We start from the raw sequence: 13,831 nt of genomic DNA on the forward strand, positions 1-13,831 counted from the left end.
GACCCACAGTGTGACTAAACAAGAGCTGTGGGTGTGAGTCATCCTATTCAGTTTGGCCCATTTAGCAACCTGGGGCTTAGTGCTGCATTGAGCCCATTTGTAAAGAATCCAACTCACCGAGATACGGTGTACAATAATTAGATGGGACTCGATGGCGGACTATCTCAATAGTGGAGTCACGCCAAGGTGAGACCTTTGCAGGGCAGCAAATATATAACTAAAGGTTTGAGGCACGCTGCAGTCTAATACGTACAGTAAGTTGTAGGCAGGAGTGGTGTCACGACCATAAACTGTCTTAACAAGCTATACAAATGGCACTAATGCTTTTTCTAGATAGATTTCCTGTGAGAGAAATAAATTAAAATGAGTGTGAAGAAGAAATAAAGGAAGGGTGCACACACACACAGACACACAAATGGGTAAGGGTGTTACACAAAATATTTTTCATTAGTAGTTTAGACCTGAAGTGCAGTGACAGAGCCAAGGTTTGAGAGATACTATGCAGTAGGTGTTTGTACAATTCAGTTTTAATAACACATAATAATACGCCGTAACATGACAAAGAATACGACACATAATACAGCCTGTTACGTGTATGAAATACTGAAATGTCACAGTGATAGTTTCTTACTACTCATAAAGTTATATCAGTCATAAAAAAGTATACGACCAGGAGGAAAACCTGAGGCCCTCTTGTCATGCTCGCTAATGATGCAGTTCAAGCAGTGAGTCGCAAAAGGTCAGCTACATAAAAAATGTATAATTTCTGGAACCAATAGACACCCATAGACTTGTCATTTGGTATGTCAAAAAAAGCTACTAAAGAAGGAACCAAAATGTTTTTTTTTTTAAATGTATACGATCAGTCAGTATGCAGTGATGCATGCTAACACAATCACAATTAAAGAGGGGGAAGGGAATTGAAACTTCTGTCTTTTCCTTTAGATCTACCTCAGCTACTCAGACTTTCCCTTCGGCGCAGATCTAAATCTGTCTCACTGTTCCCAGATCTGGGAGAAAAGTATCACAACTGATCTGAAATCAACATCTAGGAGCAAAACTTATCCTGCTCCTGGTTAAGGTGTTGTCTAGGTCGGCGGCTGACAGCTAGGTGGAGGCAGCGCTCTTGGCTGCGCTTGGGGAGGAGCTACTCTGCTGGGTGGCAGGAGGTTCGACGGAGGCAGCTGTAACAGCACTGCCTCCCGAAACAGTCTGGGCCCCCTCTCCTTCCTCGGTGCCTGCTTCTCCATCCTCATCCTCTTCATCCTCGTCTTCATCCTCTGTAGAAAGGATAGGAAGGGAAATAAAAGTCTGACTACTACAAGTCGCAGCTGTAAGCCGTAACTTGCTGCCATCACCAACTCACCCTGGGGGAAGTCAAGGCTGCGCAGGGCCTTGCCCTCTTTGTTGAAGTCGACAGTGTAATGATCCATATTTTCATAGCCACGCTCAACCTTGTCCAAGTGTGCTGTACTGGATGCTTCTGCAAGCCTGAGTGCAAAAGGTGCAATTTGCAAAATTTACCCACAGACAGACAGACAATGTGACACTTGTTATACATCATCAGCCTGTGATGTTTAACACATTCCGCAAGTTATTTCAGGATGCTGCATCTAAAGATAATTATTTGCTACATTTCACAGAATTACTTTCGACAGCTGCCAGAGAGCCGGTGTGACGTCGCTGCATTAGGCTGAGGGGTTTTTAGGTGCACATGTTAATTTGGTAAATTGTTCACATGAATATGAAAAAAGCAACTGCAAACAACAAAAGGGAAAGAAACATCCAGTTGTAGTTTGTAATAGTGTTAAGCCAGAAAGGATTTTTACCTGAAAATTACAATGTGTTATCTTTTTTACATAGCAAACATACTATATTTCCCCTTACCCATTGCCAGTGTAATTATTGATGCATAAAGACATGTATGCTACTCACTTTTTGAGGAGAGGCTTTGTGTTCTGAAAGAGACAAGAGAAAGAAAGACTACATATCTATTCAACTTATACATAACATATTGGTAATGGTAAACATTTCATATGGAGCCCATTTGGTATTGACTCTGACCTGTAGAAATAAAGCCATTTCCGGCTCCTCCATAGTCTGGATACCCAACTCCACCATCTTACAACTCTCCTCCAGATGGTCTCCGTACTTCCTGGTCAGTCCCCGGATATAGTTCACCTTCTCTTCCTGTTCAGCCGTCACCTTCTGACTCATCTCCCTCTTCTTTGCCTCCAGAACTGAGTACAGCAGGTCAAACTTCTCACACACCAGGGTCTTCTGCCTCCGACCATTCTCCTATACATGCATGAGTGAGAGATGAAAGGAGACACATGTACACATAAGATTATAAATTCTAAAAGTCCATTCATATAAATCATCATCATCATTCATCTCAGTCTTATGAGTAAGACATGTTTGTAAATGCAACTCTAGGTTACAACAGAGTTTAGAATATTCAAAACCAAAGATAGCAATAGCTGTTGCTTTCTGTGTACGATCATGTAAATACTGTCTTCTTCCCTTTAGATAGTGCAGGGAGGACATTCTGCATATCTGCCCTTAAAAAACCACTGAGGGTGACACAACATGGGGGACTGGAGCCACTCCATCTTCCTCCCTACTATGTCCAACTGTGGTATGTGAACCATAGGAAAGCTGTCTTTTCTCCCCCCATTAATTATGTTGATGGACCAGAGTGCAGCGCACTGCTAAGTGCATGTACACTGTCAACCCAGAATTAGTTGTAATTAAACTTTTTAGTGGTCACCACTTTATTTCATGTTTTGCTAAAAAACATATTCATTACTAAATCACATTAGTTGTTTGTAATAATCAGCTTAAGTATGCAGTGCACAGATCATGTTAAGCAGAGATAACTAAGGATGTTAAGTTTCTGTAAGGGAGGGGCGGGGTCATTTGAACTGTTCGGCGCTGAAGCAATGCAAAGCCTCATGGAGAAAAAAATATATGTTATAACGGTTTCTGTCCTAGTTAAAGTGTGTTTTAATAATGTTCTGTTAATGTTTTGGGTGTGCATTTATGTTCTGGGTTCAGGGTTTTAGTTTTGTAAGGTTGATTTAGTGTTTATGTTTATCTACATTTATTGTTGCACCAGACTGGAAATCAGTAACTCTGTCTCCTGAGTACAACTTTCCATGCATTGCAATACATTGGAAAATTACAATGTTTTATGTGTATTGTTTTCCTTTCTGTTGCTAGTAGCCAAGGAGAACACGGAAGATTAAAAAATAGCCACCAGTTTCTGAACATAGCCATACTGAGAAATACAGAGAGAGTTGTGTGGAGCTGATAGTCTTAATTGGCTTTGTCTCAACTCATTTGGCAATGGCTTGAATGTCACGGATGTTCATTAATATAAAAAAGTTACGCACTAAAGCTTTAACTTAACATGATTATATTTAGACAACATTACAAAATAATTAGTTTACTAATGATTTTTAGTAATGACTACTAATGTAAACTTGATTTGTCTACTGCATCAACTAACCGCTCTGTGTTAATACAACTTGACCTGTTAAAGGTGCTGTAGGTAGGATTGGGAAGATCCAGGACTTAGCCAAAACATTTGAACATCAACAACTTCTCAGTCCCTCCCCCATTTCTGCTAAAGCACAAAACAGTCTCCTAAGCCCCTCCCCCCATAAGGGAGAATGAATGAGTGTGCATGAGCAGTGATTGACATGCAGTTAGACACCTCCCCCTGGCCATGATTGGTGCATCTGAACAGGGAGCTGTGGATTTTTGCGAATCGCAATACAGGCTGTAGGTGGTGCCAGAGGAGCCGGATTTTTTTTTTTTTTTTTAATTACCTCTCATGTAGTTCTACTCGAACGTAGGGTCAGTTTCAGCAAATATGACAGAAAGTTAGTTTTATAAGTCTTACCTACAGCACCTTTAAGTTTCACCTTGTGTAAAAACGTAGACGGTTTAAACGGGTTTCCACCCAAATTTCTAGTAAAGTCAACTAATTCGTGATAACAGTGTAGAAGAAAATGTGGAAAACAGAGAGAAAGTGAGAGTGAGGCACCAAAACTTTAATTTCCCCCTCTCCACCTCTCTGTCTTAAGCTTACCGACAGATGAAAGCAGACAGAGTTGCAGTGACACATTTTGTCCGTTTAAACGTCTGTGCAGGTGCATTAGTGTGTGCAGAGAGCAAGGCTTGCTGCGTGAGTGAGCGGCCAGGCACTGCAGCAGTTGGACACTGACCTCTATGGCACGACAGGCTTCCTCAAGCTGACTAATGATGCCTTGCATCCTGTCGTTGTTACCAACCATCATGGCAATCCCGTCACTCAGCTCCGTCTGGGGGACAAGGACATGGAGTAAATACCTGAGACCAAGTGTGATTCAAATCTGGGACAAAGTTAAAATACATGTAAATGTACTTTATGATGAATAGTCAGATCAATATTTTCATGATGTACTTTTTAACACAAACCCATGTTTATCTATTATTATATTTGTAATACTCTCATGATTGACAGTATTCATTATCTCCATGAATATCTCAGGCCTCACCTTCTTTGTCTGGTAGATGCTGGTGATAGGTGCCACCTCACAGTCTTTGTGAGCTCCAAAGACCTTACACATAGAGCACGTGGGCACACCATGGGTCACACAGTAAATGTTGATCTTTTCTTCCTCGTGAACATCACACATTGGCATTCCTTCCTTTCTCTCTGGTGCTGGCTTGCTGCTGTTGGGTTTAAAGAAAACAGTGGTATCTTGTCAGGTCGTACATACATGTCAGTGCATATTGATGATAATGACATATAATGCCAGTTTGATAATGTCACAAGTACACATCTCAGTAGTTTATTGATGATCCATCAGTCTTGCCTTGCCATGCGCATGGACTGTCAGCACTGTAATCAATACATCACTATTACACTGTGTAGTATACAGGTGTGCTTGCAGGTGTTTAGCGTTATCTTTTATGAACTCATACTTACATTGTCAGACAATTTTATCCAATAAAAATTAATCAAGATATCAGTTAATTGGCCATAAAATAGTTTACTTAATAATGCCACAACATCTTGATCCAGTATGATGTTGAGCATCCTGAGTGCAGTGGATCTTATGTCAGACAAGCCTTTTGGCTATACAGCCAACTACTCAGATCAGGGAAATCATCGGTGTAGATTGATGACTAAAACTAGAAACCTCCTGTCATCCACTCCAGCTCTCTGACTCAGAAGCCACTGGCACTGAGGCCACACCAGCAACTGTTACACTTCCTGCCATCACACCACCAGTTTATCCTTATTCTCCTTTACTATCTTCTATTTAAAGACAGCTTTGATTGATAAACAAAGCTATTCTCTGAACTGTAAGGTGATCACTGTTTACTTAGATAGTGTCTGCTATCAAGAGAAACTGAAGAGAGCACATCTATGTATCTGATCTGTTTCACCTGCTTGACTCCTGTTTGAACATATCAATAATGTTCTCAACCAACAGGTTCCTTTGCAGCCCGTAAACACCGTGCCTGTCCAGAACCACCTCATGTCTGCAGGACGGGCATCGGAAGCGGCCACCAGATGTCAATGAGCCACCTCTCGTTGGAAGGTATGGGTTTGAAGCCTGTAAATAATTCAGTAAACAGCTCAAACCTCACATTTAGTATGATGGCAGTTTTAATTGATAAATCAATCTCATTTGCAAAAATCAATTTAATTGTTTCACTCAACAATTGTTTCACTCATAATACAAAAGTGAAACCCCATCACAAAAAATATTAAACTGCCCTGCTATCTCTCCCAAATCGGTTGACAGGGGTTTTATTGAAGCGACTAAAACTTAACAACAACTAAATCAATTACATTTCCTAAGCTTTCAATGTTTTCTGATGCTGGTAATGATGAATTATAGTAGGCCTATTATTGTTTGTAAACACAGCCTTCCCTTAGTGATCAGTTGTGACACAAATAATGCTGAATTGCTGTCTAAAACTCTCCAATTATATGAGAATATCATATACATGTACTCTTTGTTGTCCTAACAGTTACTGGTTTGGCCTTTCATACATAAAAAATATAGGGAAGTTCATAAAAAGCATAGGCTGTTAGTTGGAGATGCAAATATAAAACAAAAACTGTGTTATTTAGGTGTATACATACATTACCCTTAATGCTAAAAACTAATCAGTGGCATTTTTTTTCAGTTTCTTACCTGGAAAACATCATTGGCACATTTTCTACAGAGGTTGTGCTGGCAGGGTAGGATGACGACAGGCTTTGTAAACATTTCCAGACATATGGGACAAATCAGCTGTTTCTCCAAGTTATCCATGGTATTCATTTTTGACAAACGCTTTTACCAAGACATACAACACTGCACTAATTAGTAAGACCAGTAAAGCTGGTAAAGTTAAAGAGTCCTTTTCTGAAAGCAATCTCCAGTAGGAGAGTAGGCCTGCTGCTCTTGGCCTAGCGGGTGTGGGTTCCTATCTCGCTGGTGTCAGTTCTGTTTTTAGAAGCTATTGCTGTCACGTCAAAGGTTGCCATTTTTACCTTGCCCATATTTGAAACTGGGCAGGGGCAGTACTGAACAGCTGCCTACCAAACTCTACATCCTCCTCTACACTGCTTTCAGAGGTGACTTGGTGTCTGTGCAGTGTATGTAAGTGAAGGCCTAACATCACATCTAGAAAGCAGTTAACGTTATTGCAAAGCCGTGACAAAAGGATGTCGAATCAACCAGATTACTATGGGTTTAGCAAAGTAAAATGTAGCATCAGCAACATGGCCACAGTTAATTATATTTATTTTTCCTGAGGCCACTGAGCAGATGATTGGTTTAATGATACATCCATGCTTTAGTTCTCATAACATAATCTTACGTTTACACAATAACGTTATATGAACAGCTAACGTTAGTATAGGAAAACGTCTTAGTTATATAGATGTGCTAAACTATGACATGAACGTCTTTTAAAGGTTTACGGACTGGTAAAACGTTACCCTGATATTAATACTAACTTTTTTTGCATTATGTTTATGATAACTTTTTTAGTTAGAGACGCGTTATTGTGGATCCCACGTCACTTCTAGGCAATAGCGTTAGAGACGCTAGCTGCGCTAGCTATTACCATCCAGTTACCATCCCGGGTGCCACATTTGTTTTACTAGGCATGACCCACCTGCTCTCCCTCTGATTGGCTAGTAGTCGTTACCTTCGTTGGGATTGTTGGAAATGAGTCTGGCATAACAGGAGGTTTCGTTTTTAGATCAGCCTGAAAAATAGTTAAAATAAGAATGTCAGGGTAAGCCAATCAGAGGCAGAATAAGGTAGAGTAGGGCGGGACATGCCTTTGCCATCCTGGGAAAAAAATATTCACATTATAGGTAGACATCGAAGCGAAGTTCGTATGGATCTCGCTTCAAGCGACATCCATACAAACTTCGCTACAGCAACTGTACACCAAAGGAATGATGCCCATGTTCATCAAAAGGTAAATTCACTTATAACATTTGTTACCTAAGTACAAACAACCGAAAGGGAACGGCATTTTCAACAACAATAAAACAAATTATGTCGTCTGTAAAAAATTGTAATGCTAGCGGTTAGTTAGCAAGTTTTTGTTTCATAGCTAGCTAGCTAGCTAACTCTAACGTTAGGTAGTTCTTTGCACTTGGGAAGCCAGCTAAACTAAAGCTAGATTACCATCTATGAGATTTGTGACCGACCTTTTGTTATTTGTAACTATATCATTAAAGTTACCAGTAAATCAAAACAAAAAAAACCGCCATGCACTATTCAGATGTCCGTGAATACTTCTCCTTCAAAAACATGATCAGTGGTTTTGTCAATTTCAACTGTATGGAAGGGATGTCTTGTAATGTGTAACCATACTAGACTGTTAATATTAATATTTACAGTCAATGTGTGTGACGTATACAAGCTATGGCAGCTTTAGCGTTATACTCTATTTTTTATTCTCTACTAGCAGCTAACGAACTAGCAGCTAATTTTAACGTCCAAGAACAATGTGATTATGTAGCATTAACTGATGATTTTTAAGTAGCTCGTTTCGTTATTGACTCTATACCGTTAGCTACATTTATGACATACAACTCAGAATAACTGCAACTCGTTCGCCCCAGTCTAAACAATCTAACTGGAGCGGACGCGATTTTGCGCCGATTACAGTGAAACTGTTCGTTCGAGATCTAATCGTCAGCATACTTGTACATAAAATACCAAGGCACTATTTTTAATCAAATGTTACGAAAGGCGAGCATGCTCCCTTCGATAGCTCAGTTGGTAGAGCGGAGGACTGTAGAGAATACATGGTAATCCTTAGGTCGCTGGTTCGAATCCGGCTCGAAGGAGGGACATTTTTTCCTCCAAAATGCAATTCGGTACTATTCCGTAATTGTGCAAACGTTTCCTTCTAGTGGCAGTGTTATCCATATATATATGCTGTTATTTACAATTTACAAAGTAAACTATATGGTGTGTTTGCAAAAAAAAAAAAAAAAAAAAAACTGCAATCCCTACACTTGAGAAGATACATAGCAGTTCTTTTTTTTCTTTTTTTAAATACTTTCTTTTTGGCCATTAATACAGCCATATTCCTTAACTCGCAGTATAAAGAGTTCATAGTCTGAAAAGGGTCTAATGAATTAGCCAAGAAAGGAAAAGGGAAATAAAAGAAAACATATACAAATATGAGCAAAAGAGAGAAAAGATATATAGCACATTCAAAAGCAATTTCTGTGTGTGTTTCTAGCTAGCGTGTAGCTCACTGATGTTTTTCTGTTCTCCCAATTAATAACTATAACTATCTTGCTTGGGAGAAGATGAAATGTAGTGTCTAACATATTGCTATTTTCTGTTCTTCTGATATTACAGATTATATTGAGAAAGGAGTTGGAAATATCCCGTTTACTAATTACCACAACTGTTCTCTGTAAACCTGGCAACAGTGCGAAATGCAATACAAAGCGAATGCAATACCGCCCCCTCTCCGGGAACCAACACCTCATCGTGGTGGAGAGGTTTGTGTGTCCCTATAAACCTGAGGGCTGTGTTGTCAGGAGCCTGATGCTCCTGGTAGGATCTTCAACGGCAAAGTGGTCTCAGGCGGGGGGCTAGACTAAGAATGGTTCAAAAAGACCCTATGGAAAACGGAAGAAGAGGAGGAAATACCCAGCACGGAAGAAGCCCGGGGCCCCCATCTGAAAATGCAACATGGCACCCCCCCTCTCCATCCCATGGGCCCCCCGCTCATCAACCGCTGGGGTCAGGTGCGCTGCCTCATGATCGGCAGTGAAGGTCAGGGGCCTTGATGGACCAAACCCAGGCGGGAGTAATGGAGCGCTGGAGTTAAATTCATGCATGTGTATGAGTGTTTTAATTTATTTACATACATGTATGAGGTCTCAATGTCTTCTTAATGTCTTCTCAGATGAAGGAAATCCTTTAAAGTGAGGATATTTTTCAGGTCTTTACAGGTTAAGTGAAAACATTCTTGAGTTCAAAACCCCATAGTTTTTAAGTTTCATGATGTGTTTCATAAACTTATCAATTAAAGGTACAACATATAAACGATTGCTGCTGTTATTGTAGTTATTTTTATTGACCCAAACTGTATGTGTTGGCTTTTTTTCAGGAGGAATCTCACCTGAAAATATTTTGTTTGTTTTTGCCCATACTGGTGTACTACTACAATACTGTTTAACTACACAGAGACCCAGGGAGCTGTACTGGTCTTACATTTCTCCTCCTGGTACCATATGACAGCAATGAGAAGGTAATATCCTACAAAGATTAAGGTGTTTTATTGCACATGGTTAGTATTGATTAAAATAACATTGTTTTGGTTGAAAATTTGGTCCAAAGCGACTGAGATATCTGAAGCACTTTGGGTTTCAGTGTCTTGCTCAATGACACTTCCATATGTATAGACAGTATTTAATCAATGAATGCGACCCTCTAAACTAGCAGAGGTACTTCCCCCATGTAGTAGTGAAAATACTCAGGCGGTTTTCCATTTATTAGTTTTTTAGAATCCATTGATATTTTCAACAAATGTCATTATTCTTGTTTTTTTTCAGTGATTATGTTACATTTTAAGATACTATGGAAGTCTGTGTCAGTACACAGGATCCTCAAAGTTCTGGTAGCTTATGACCCATCTAAGCATACCTAATGTGGTTTTTGATCACACTTGTTCTCTGACTCATACAAAATGACATCTGGCTTCCTTGCACCTCTATTCCCTTTATAATAAGGCCACGTGGCTTTTCACACAGGCACGTCAGAGTCAGTGAGTCATATTTAAACATTTTAGAAATGTTATCACTGAAAATGTATCTCTTTTTTATTTAGTTTCCACCTAGGGCTGGGCAATGTATCAATATTATATCGATATCATGATATGAGACTAGATATCGTCTTAGATTTTGGAAATCGTAATATCATAAATGGCTTAAGTGTTGTCTTTTCCTGGTTTTAAAGGCTGCATTACAGTAAAGTGATGTCATGTTCTGTGTTACCAGACTGTTCTAGCTCTTTTATTATTTTTACCTTTACCCACTTAGTCATTATATCTACATTACTGAAGATTATTTATCTTAAATCTCATTGTGAAGATATTTTGTTCCAATTGTCACCCCTATAATATCGCCACAATATCGACATAGAGGTATTAGGACAAGAATATCACGATATCTGATTTTCTCCATATCGCCCAGCCCTATTTCCACCCAGGGACAAGAGACCACATTGGGAACCAAAAATGACATTCATATCCACTTAACAGTAAAGTTTCTGTGACCTGTGATTTGTAGATCTGTGAAAATGTAGCAGGCTTTTTTGCCTTTTTTGCCATTGTGTGTTCACCTGATTCAATTTGTTTTCTCATTACTTTGTGATGCTGTGGGCTCACCACTTCATTCAGTTTTAATTAGCAGTCTTTAAAAAGGCTGAACTAGTGTGATTACATATTCATTAACAACAACCAAGGACTGCTCAAATGCTCACCATTTAGATGGCTCAATTAAGAAGATGTTCTGGGTTATGTCTTTGTGATTGAAATTAATTCATAATTTTTAAGCCATTACTGTCTGACTCATTATATTGCAGTCTGTTGGTAAAAGGGCAATAAAGATTGAAGATTGACAAATTAAGATCAGTATGAAGATTACTTGACGATGAAAAGCCAATGTGAATGCCAGCCAGAAGCTGCCAGTTTAAAGAGCTCAGTGTGACCCTCCTGTTCAGCTATTTTGCTCAGTGGTGCTACATGGTGTTTTGGTTATATAGTAAAAGGGTTTGCAGGTAACTGTCAAAGGCCACAAAAGTACACACATGCACTCACACACAACCACACATAAAGGTCTACAAGCTCATAAGCATGATAAAAGTGTATATGGAACCAGAATAGGGAGCAGAGCAAAGGGTGCCATCTGTTCTCTTGTATGAATATTTCAGTTAGGTGGAAGTCATATAGTATTCATACAGATGGTAAGCAGTCATTGCTTGTGATTTAAAAGGTCTTTGTAAGCATTCTCAGATAATGTGGTCTATTTTCTGCTTTTTCACATTTGTCCTAAAAAGACCCACTGAGGTGAAATTCTTCACCTCAAAACATCACTTAGGATGTGATCGGGGATCAGTACTAACATATCCTAAACAACTATAAATACTATCACCTTGCTGCAACTTTAATCCTGTAGAAAAAGTCTACTAGTAACTGTTAAAGTTATCAGTAATTCAATGTGGACTTCCTTTGGATGAACACATATATTTAAAGGTAATTATGACAAGTAGTGGTAAAAAGTATCTCATTTAAATATAAGCAGACACCACTGTTTTTATCATAATTGGTATTTCCCACGTTATTTGAGAATGTCAAGGACAGAGTTGAAACTTAGTATTTTGTATCATATTTTGTATATAAAGTGATGTTGGCTAATTCATGGGTGAAATAGTTTGTAACGATTATGGACAGTTTACAATATTTGTAACCTGTAATAATTGTGATTTAAAATGTAGCAAAGTACAAACACACATGAGTACAAGTTAAATTACTTAGTTTAAAAAGTACACAACAAAGATGTTCAATTACAGCAACAGGAGTAAATGTAGTTAGTTAATTACCTTGTTTCTGTTGCACTCATTTTCAAAGGACAAACTAGACATTTATTATTAATTTATTTAATTTACTCTAAACTCATATACTTATAAGTTTTGACAAGCAGACAAGTGTGCAAAATGTATGATAATGTGGGCAACAGGTGCTTTCTGATCTATTTTCGCTTTTGAATTTTTAGACTGTAATGTCCACCTGTAAGACTTCCCAATGGCCTCTTGTGTGCAGATCCAGAACAGAGTAGAGATCTTCTCCTGAGGTAGACAACGACTCTTTTCTTAGTTCTGACATCCTTCTGTATCATTACCTGCTAAATAGAAGCCAGGTAAATGACCACATGTACTGAACATCTAACCAGGCATTACATAATAATACTACACATTTTAATGAAAATACAGATGTTTTACTTGTATAATCATAATTATATGATTTTGTAATTGTGTCAATATAATGCAGAGGTACAGTATGGATAACCCTGTGTAAGTATAAGAAGGTTTACAGAAAGTGGATTTTCATGATAAATGAAATGTGAACCTTCAGTTTTGTAAATGCCCCACATCATTTTTGTGTCACTTAATAAGAAAGATGAAATCAAACAGCCCGATTTCCACATGGAGTTTTATGTAACATCCTTTCCCATACAATGACGTAAAAGAGATGTCAGTCTGTTTTAACAGGCACCATTGCAGGTCATGGTCATGGGAAACTAAGATGCGCTCAGCATTCAAGCGCCTCTCTCAGCCTCTGCACCACGAGTGCAGTGCACATTGTCTCATTTTTAACACTTCAATTCAAAGTGTAGTGAAGCAGCTCGGTGTTTCCACACCAAGAGGCTGCCTGCATTGAGCAGGTCACACAGTAAACACGCATCCTTAAACATGTAATCTCATGGATGTTTGAAGTTATTTTTAAGAAATTGTTGTCTTAATCTTAGACTTTGGAAAGGTGTAGCGCAAAGTCATCATCAAGTTTCTTTGATGCAGTGACTGTGAATCGAGCAAGTAATTCCCACAATTTTTGTGGTTCATTCTGTAAATTAGGTATACGGGAAATAATCTGTGACAAAACATGCACCCCCCTGGGATTGGCCAATGACTCACCATTTAAATCTGGATCTAAGTGTCTCAACAAAAAGTTGTAGGCATTCATAATTTAGTAACAAAATAAAATTATCTATTTTCACCAAAGACATCAAAACAAGCCCTAGTGATGAATTCTTTTTGTGTATATATTTGGGCTTTAATTAAAAAGCGCCAGTAACCCGCTGGACACCCTATTAGTGCCAATTTATGAGCTTCAATATTACAATACATCAATCTTTTAGAGTTTAGATTCTGTTCTGGCTGCTACCACTATTTTGTTTTATTTTTACAGCCATCAAATTAAAAAAAAAAAAAAAAAAAACCCAGTGCCAATCAATCAGACATCCTAATCAGACAACCTAAATGTCAATGCTGATCAAAGGAGCATCATGCTGTAGTTTCAACCGAGGAGCTGTGATAGTAAAGCCTACTGGCCTTCAACACAGTAAAATAATGCCATCTAGTGGTAGGAACATTGTACTTGTGTTTATGCTGTTGCATTTAGATCTTATGATTCATATTCCTTTCAGTTTGTTTGTGGATGTAAAAAAGTGATTTGTCACTTCAGTAACACATGAATAACACATTAAACTGTCACACGTTGATGCTATCTGGGACTC

The 13,831-nt window shown here is 38.7% G+C and overlaps 1 protein-coding gene and 1 non-coding gene across 2 annotated transcripts; one reads left to right on the forward strand and one right to left on the reverse strand.

Moving 5' to 3' along the window:
* Positions 1-513: 513 nt before the first annotated feature.
* Positions 514-6,476, reverse strand: LOC144537051 (tripartite motif-containing protein 55-like). The gene is made up of 8 exons (XM_078280466.1): positions 6,201-6,476; positions 5,443-5,612; positions 4,545-4,722; positions 4,233-4,328; positions 2,065-2,298; positions 1,936-1,958; positions 1,367-1,491; positions 514-1,280 (listed from the first exon to the last, which is right to left on the reverse strand). Exons 1-8 carry the CDS (start codon positions 6,327-6,329, stop codon positions 1,108-1,110), a joined length of 1,128 nt encoding a protein of 375 aa, XP_078136592.1. The 5' UTR covers positions 6,330-6,476; the 3' UTR covers positions 514-1,107.
* A 1,800-nt stretch (positions 6,477-8,276) lies between these two features.
* Positions 8,277-8,362, forward strand: trnay-gua (transfer RNA tyrosine (anticodon GUA)). The gene is given in 2 exon segments: positions 8,277-8,313; positions 8,327-8,362. It is a non-coding gene; the product is annotated as a tRNA-Tyr (tRNA).
* The last annotated feature ends 5,469 nt before the right edge of the window (positions 8,363-13,831 follow it).

The sequence above is a fragment of the Sander vitreus genome, chromosome 22 (assembly GCF_031162955.1).
Source record: "Sander vitreus isolate 19-12246 chromosome 22, sanVit1, whole genome shotgun sequence".
Taxonomy (NCBI): domain Eukaryota; kingdom Metazoa; phylum Chordata; class Actinopteri; order Perciformes; family Percidae; genus Sander; species Sander vitreus.

Coding starts and splice junctions, on each gene's coding strand:
- LOC144537051 (XM_078280466.1), bottom strand. CDS start 6,329: ATGAATACCATGGATAACTTGGAGAAACAGCTGATTTGTCCCATATGT. Junction 4,723..5,442: donor TTCAAACAGGAGTCAAGCAG/GTGAAACAGATC, acceptor TAAACCCAACAG/CAGCAAGCCAGCACCAGAGA. Junction 1,281..1,366: donor CAGCCTTGACTTCCCCCAGG/GTGAGTTGGTGA, acceptor TCCTTTCTACAG/AGGATGAAGACGAGGATGAA.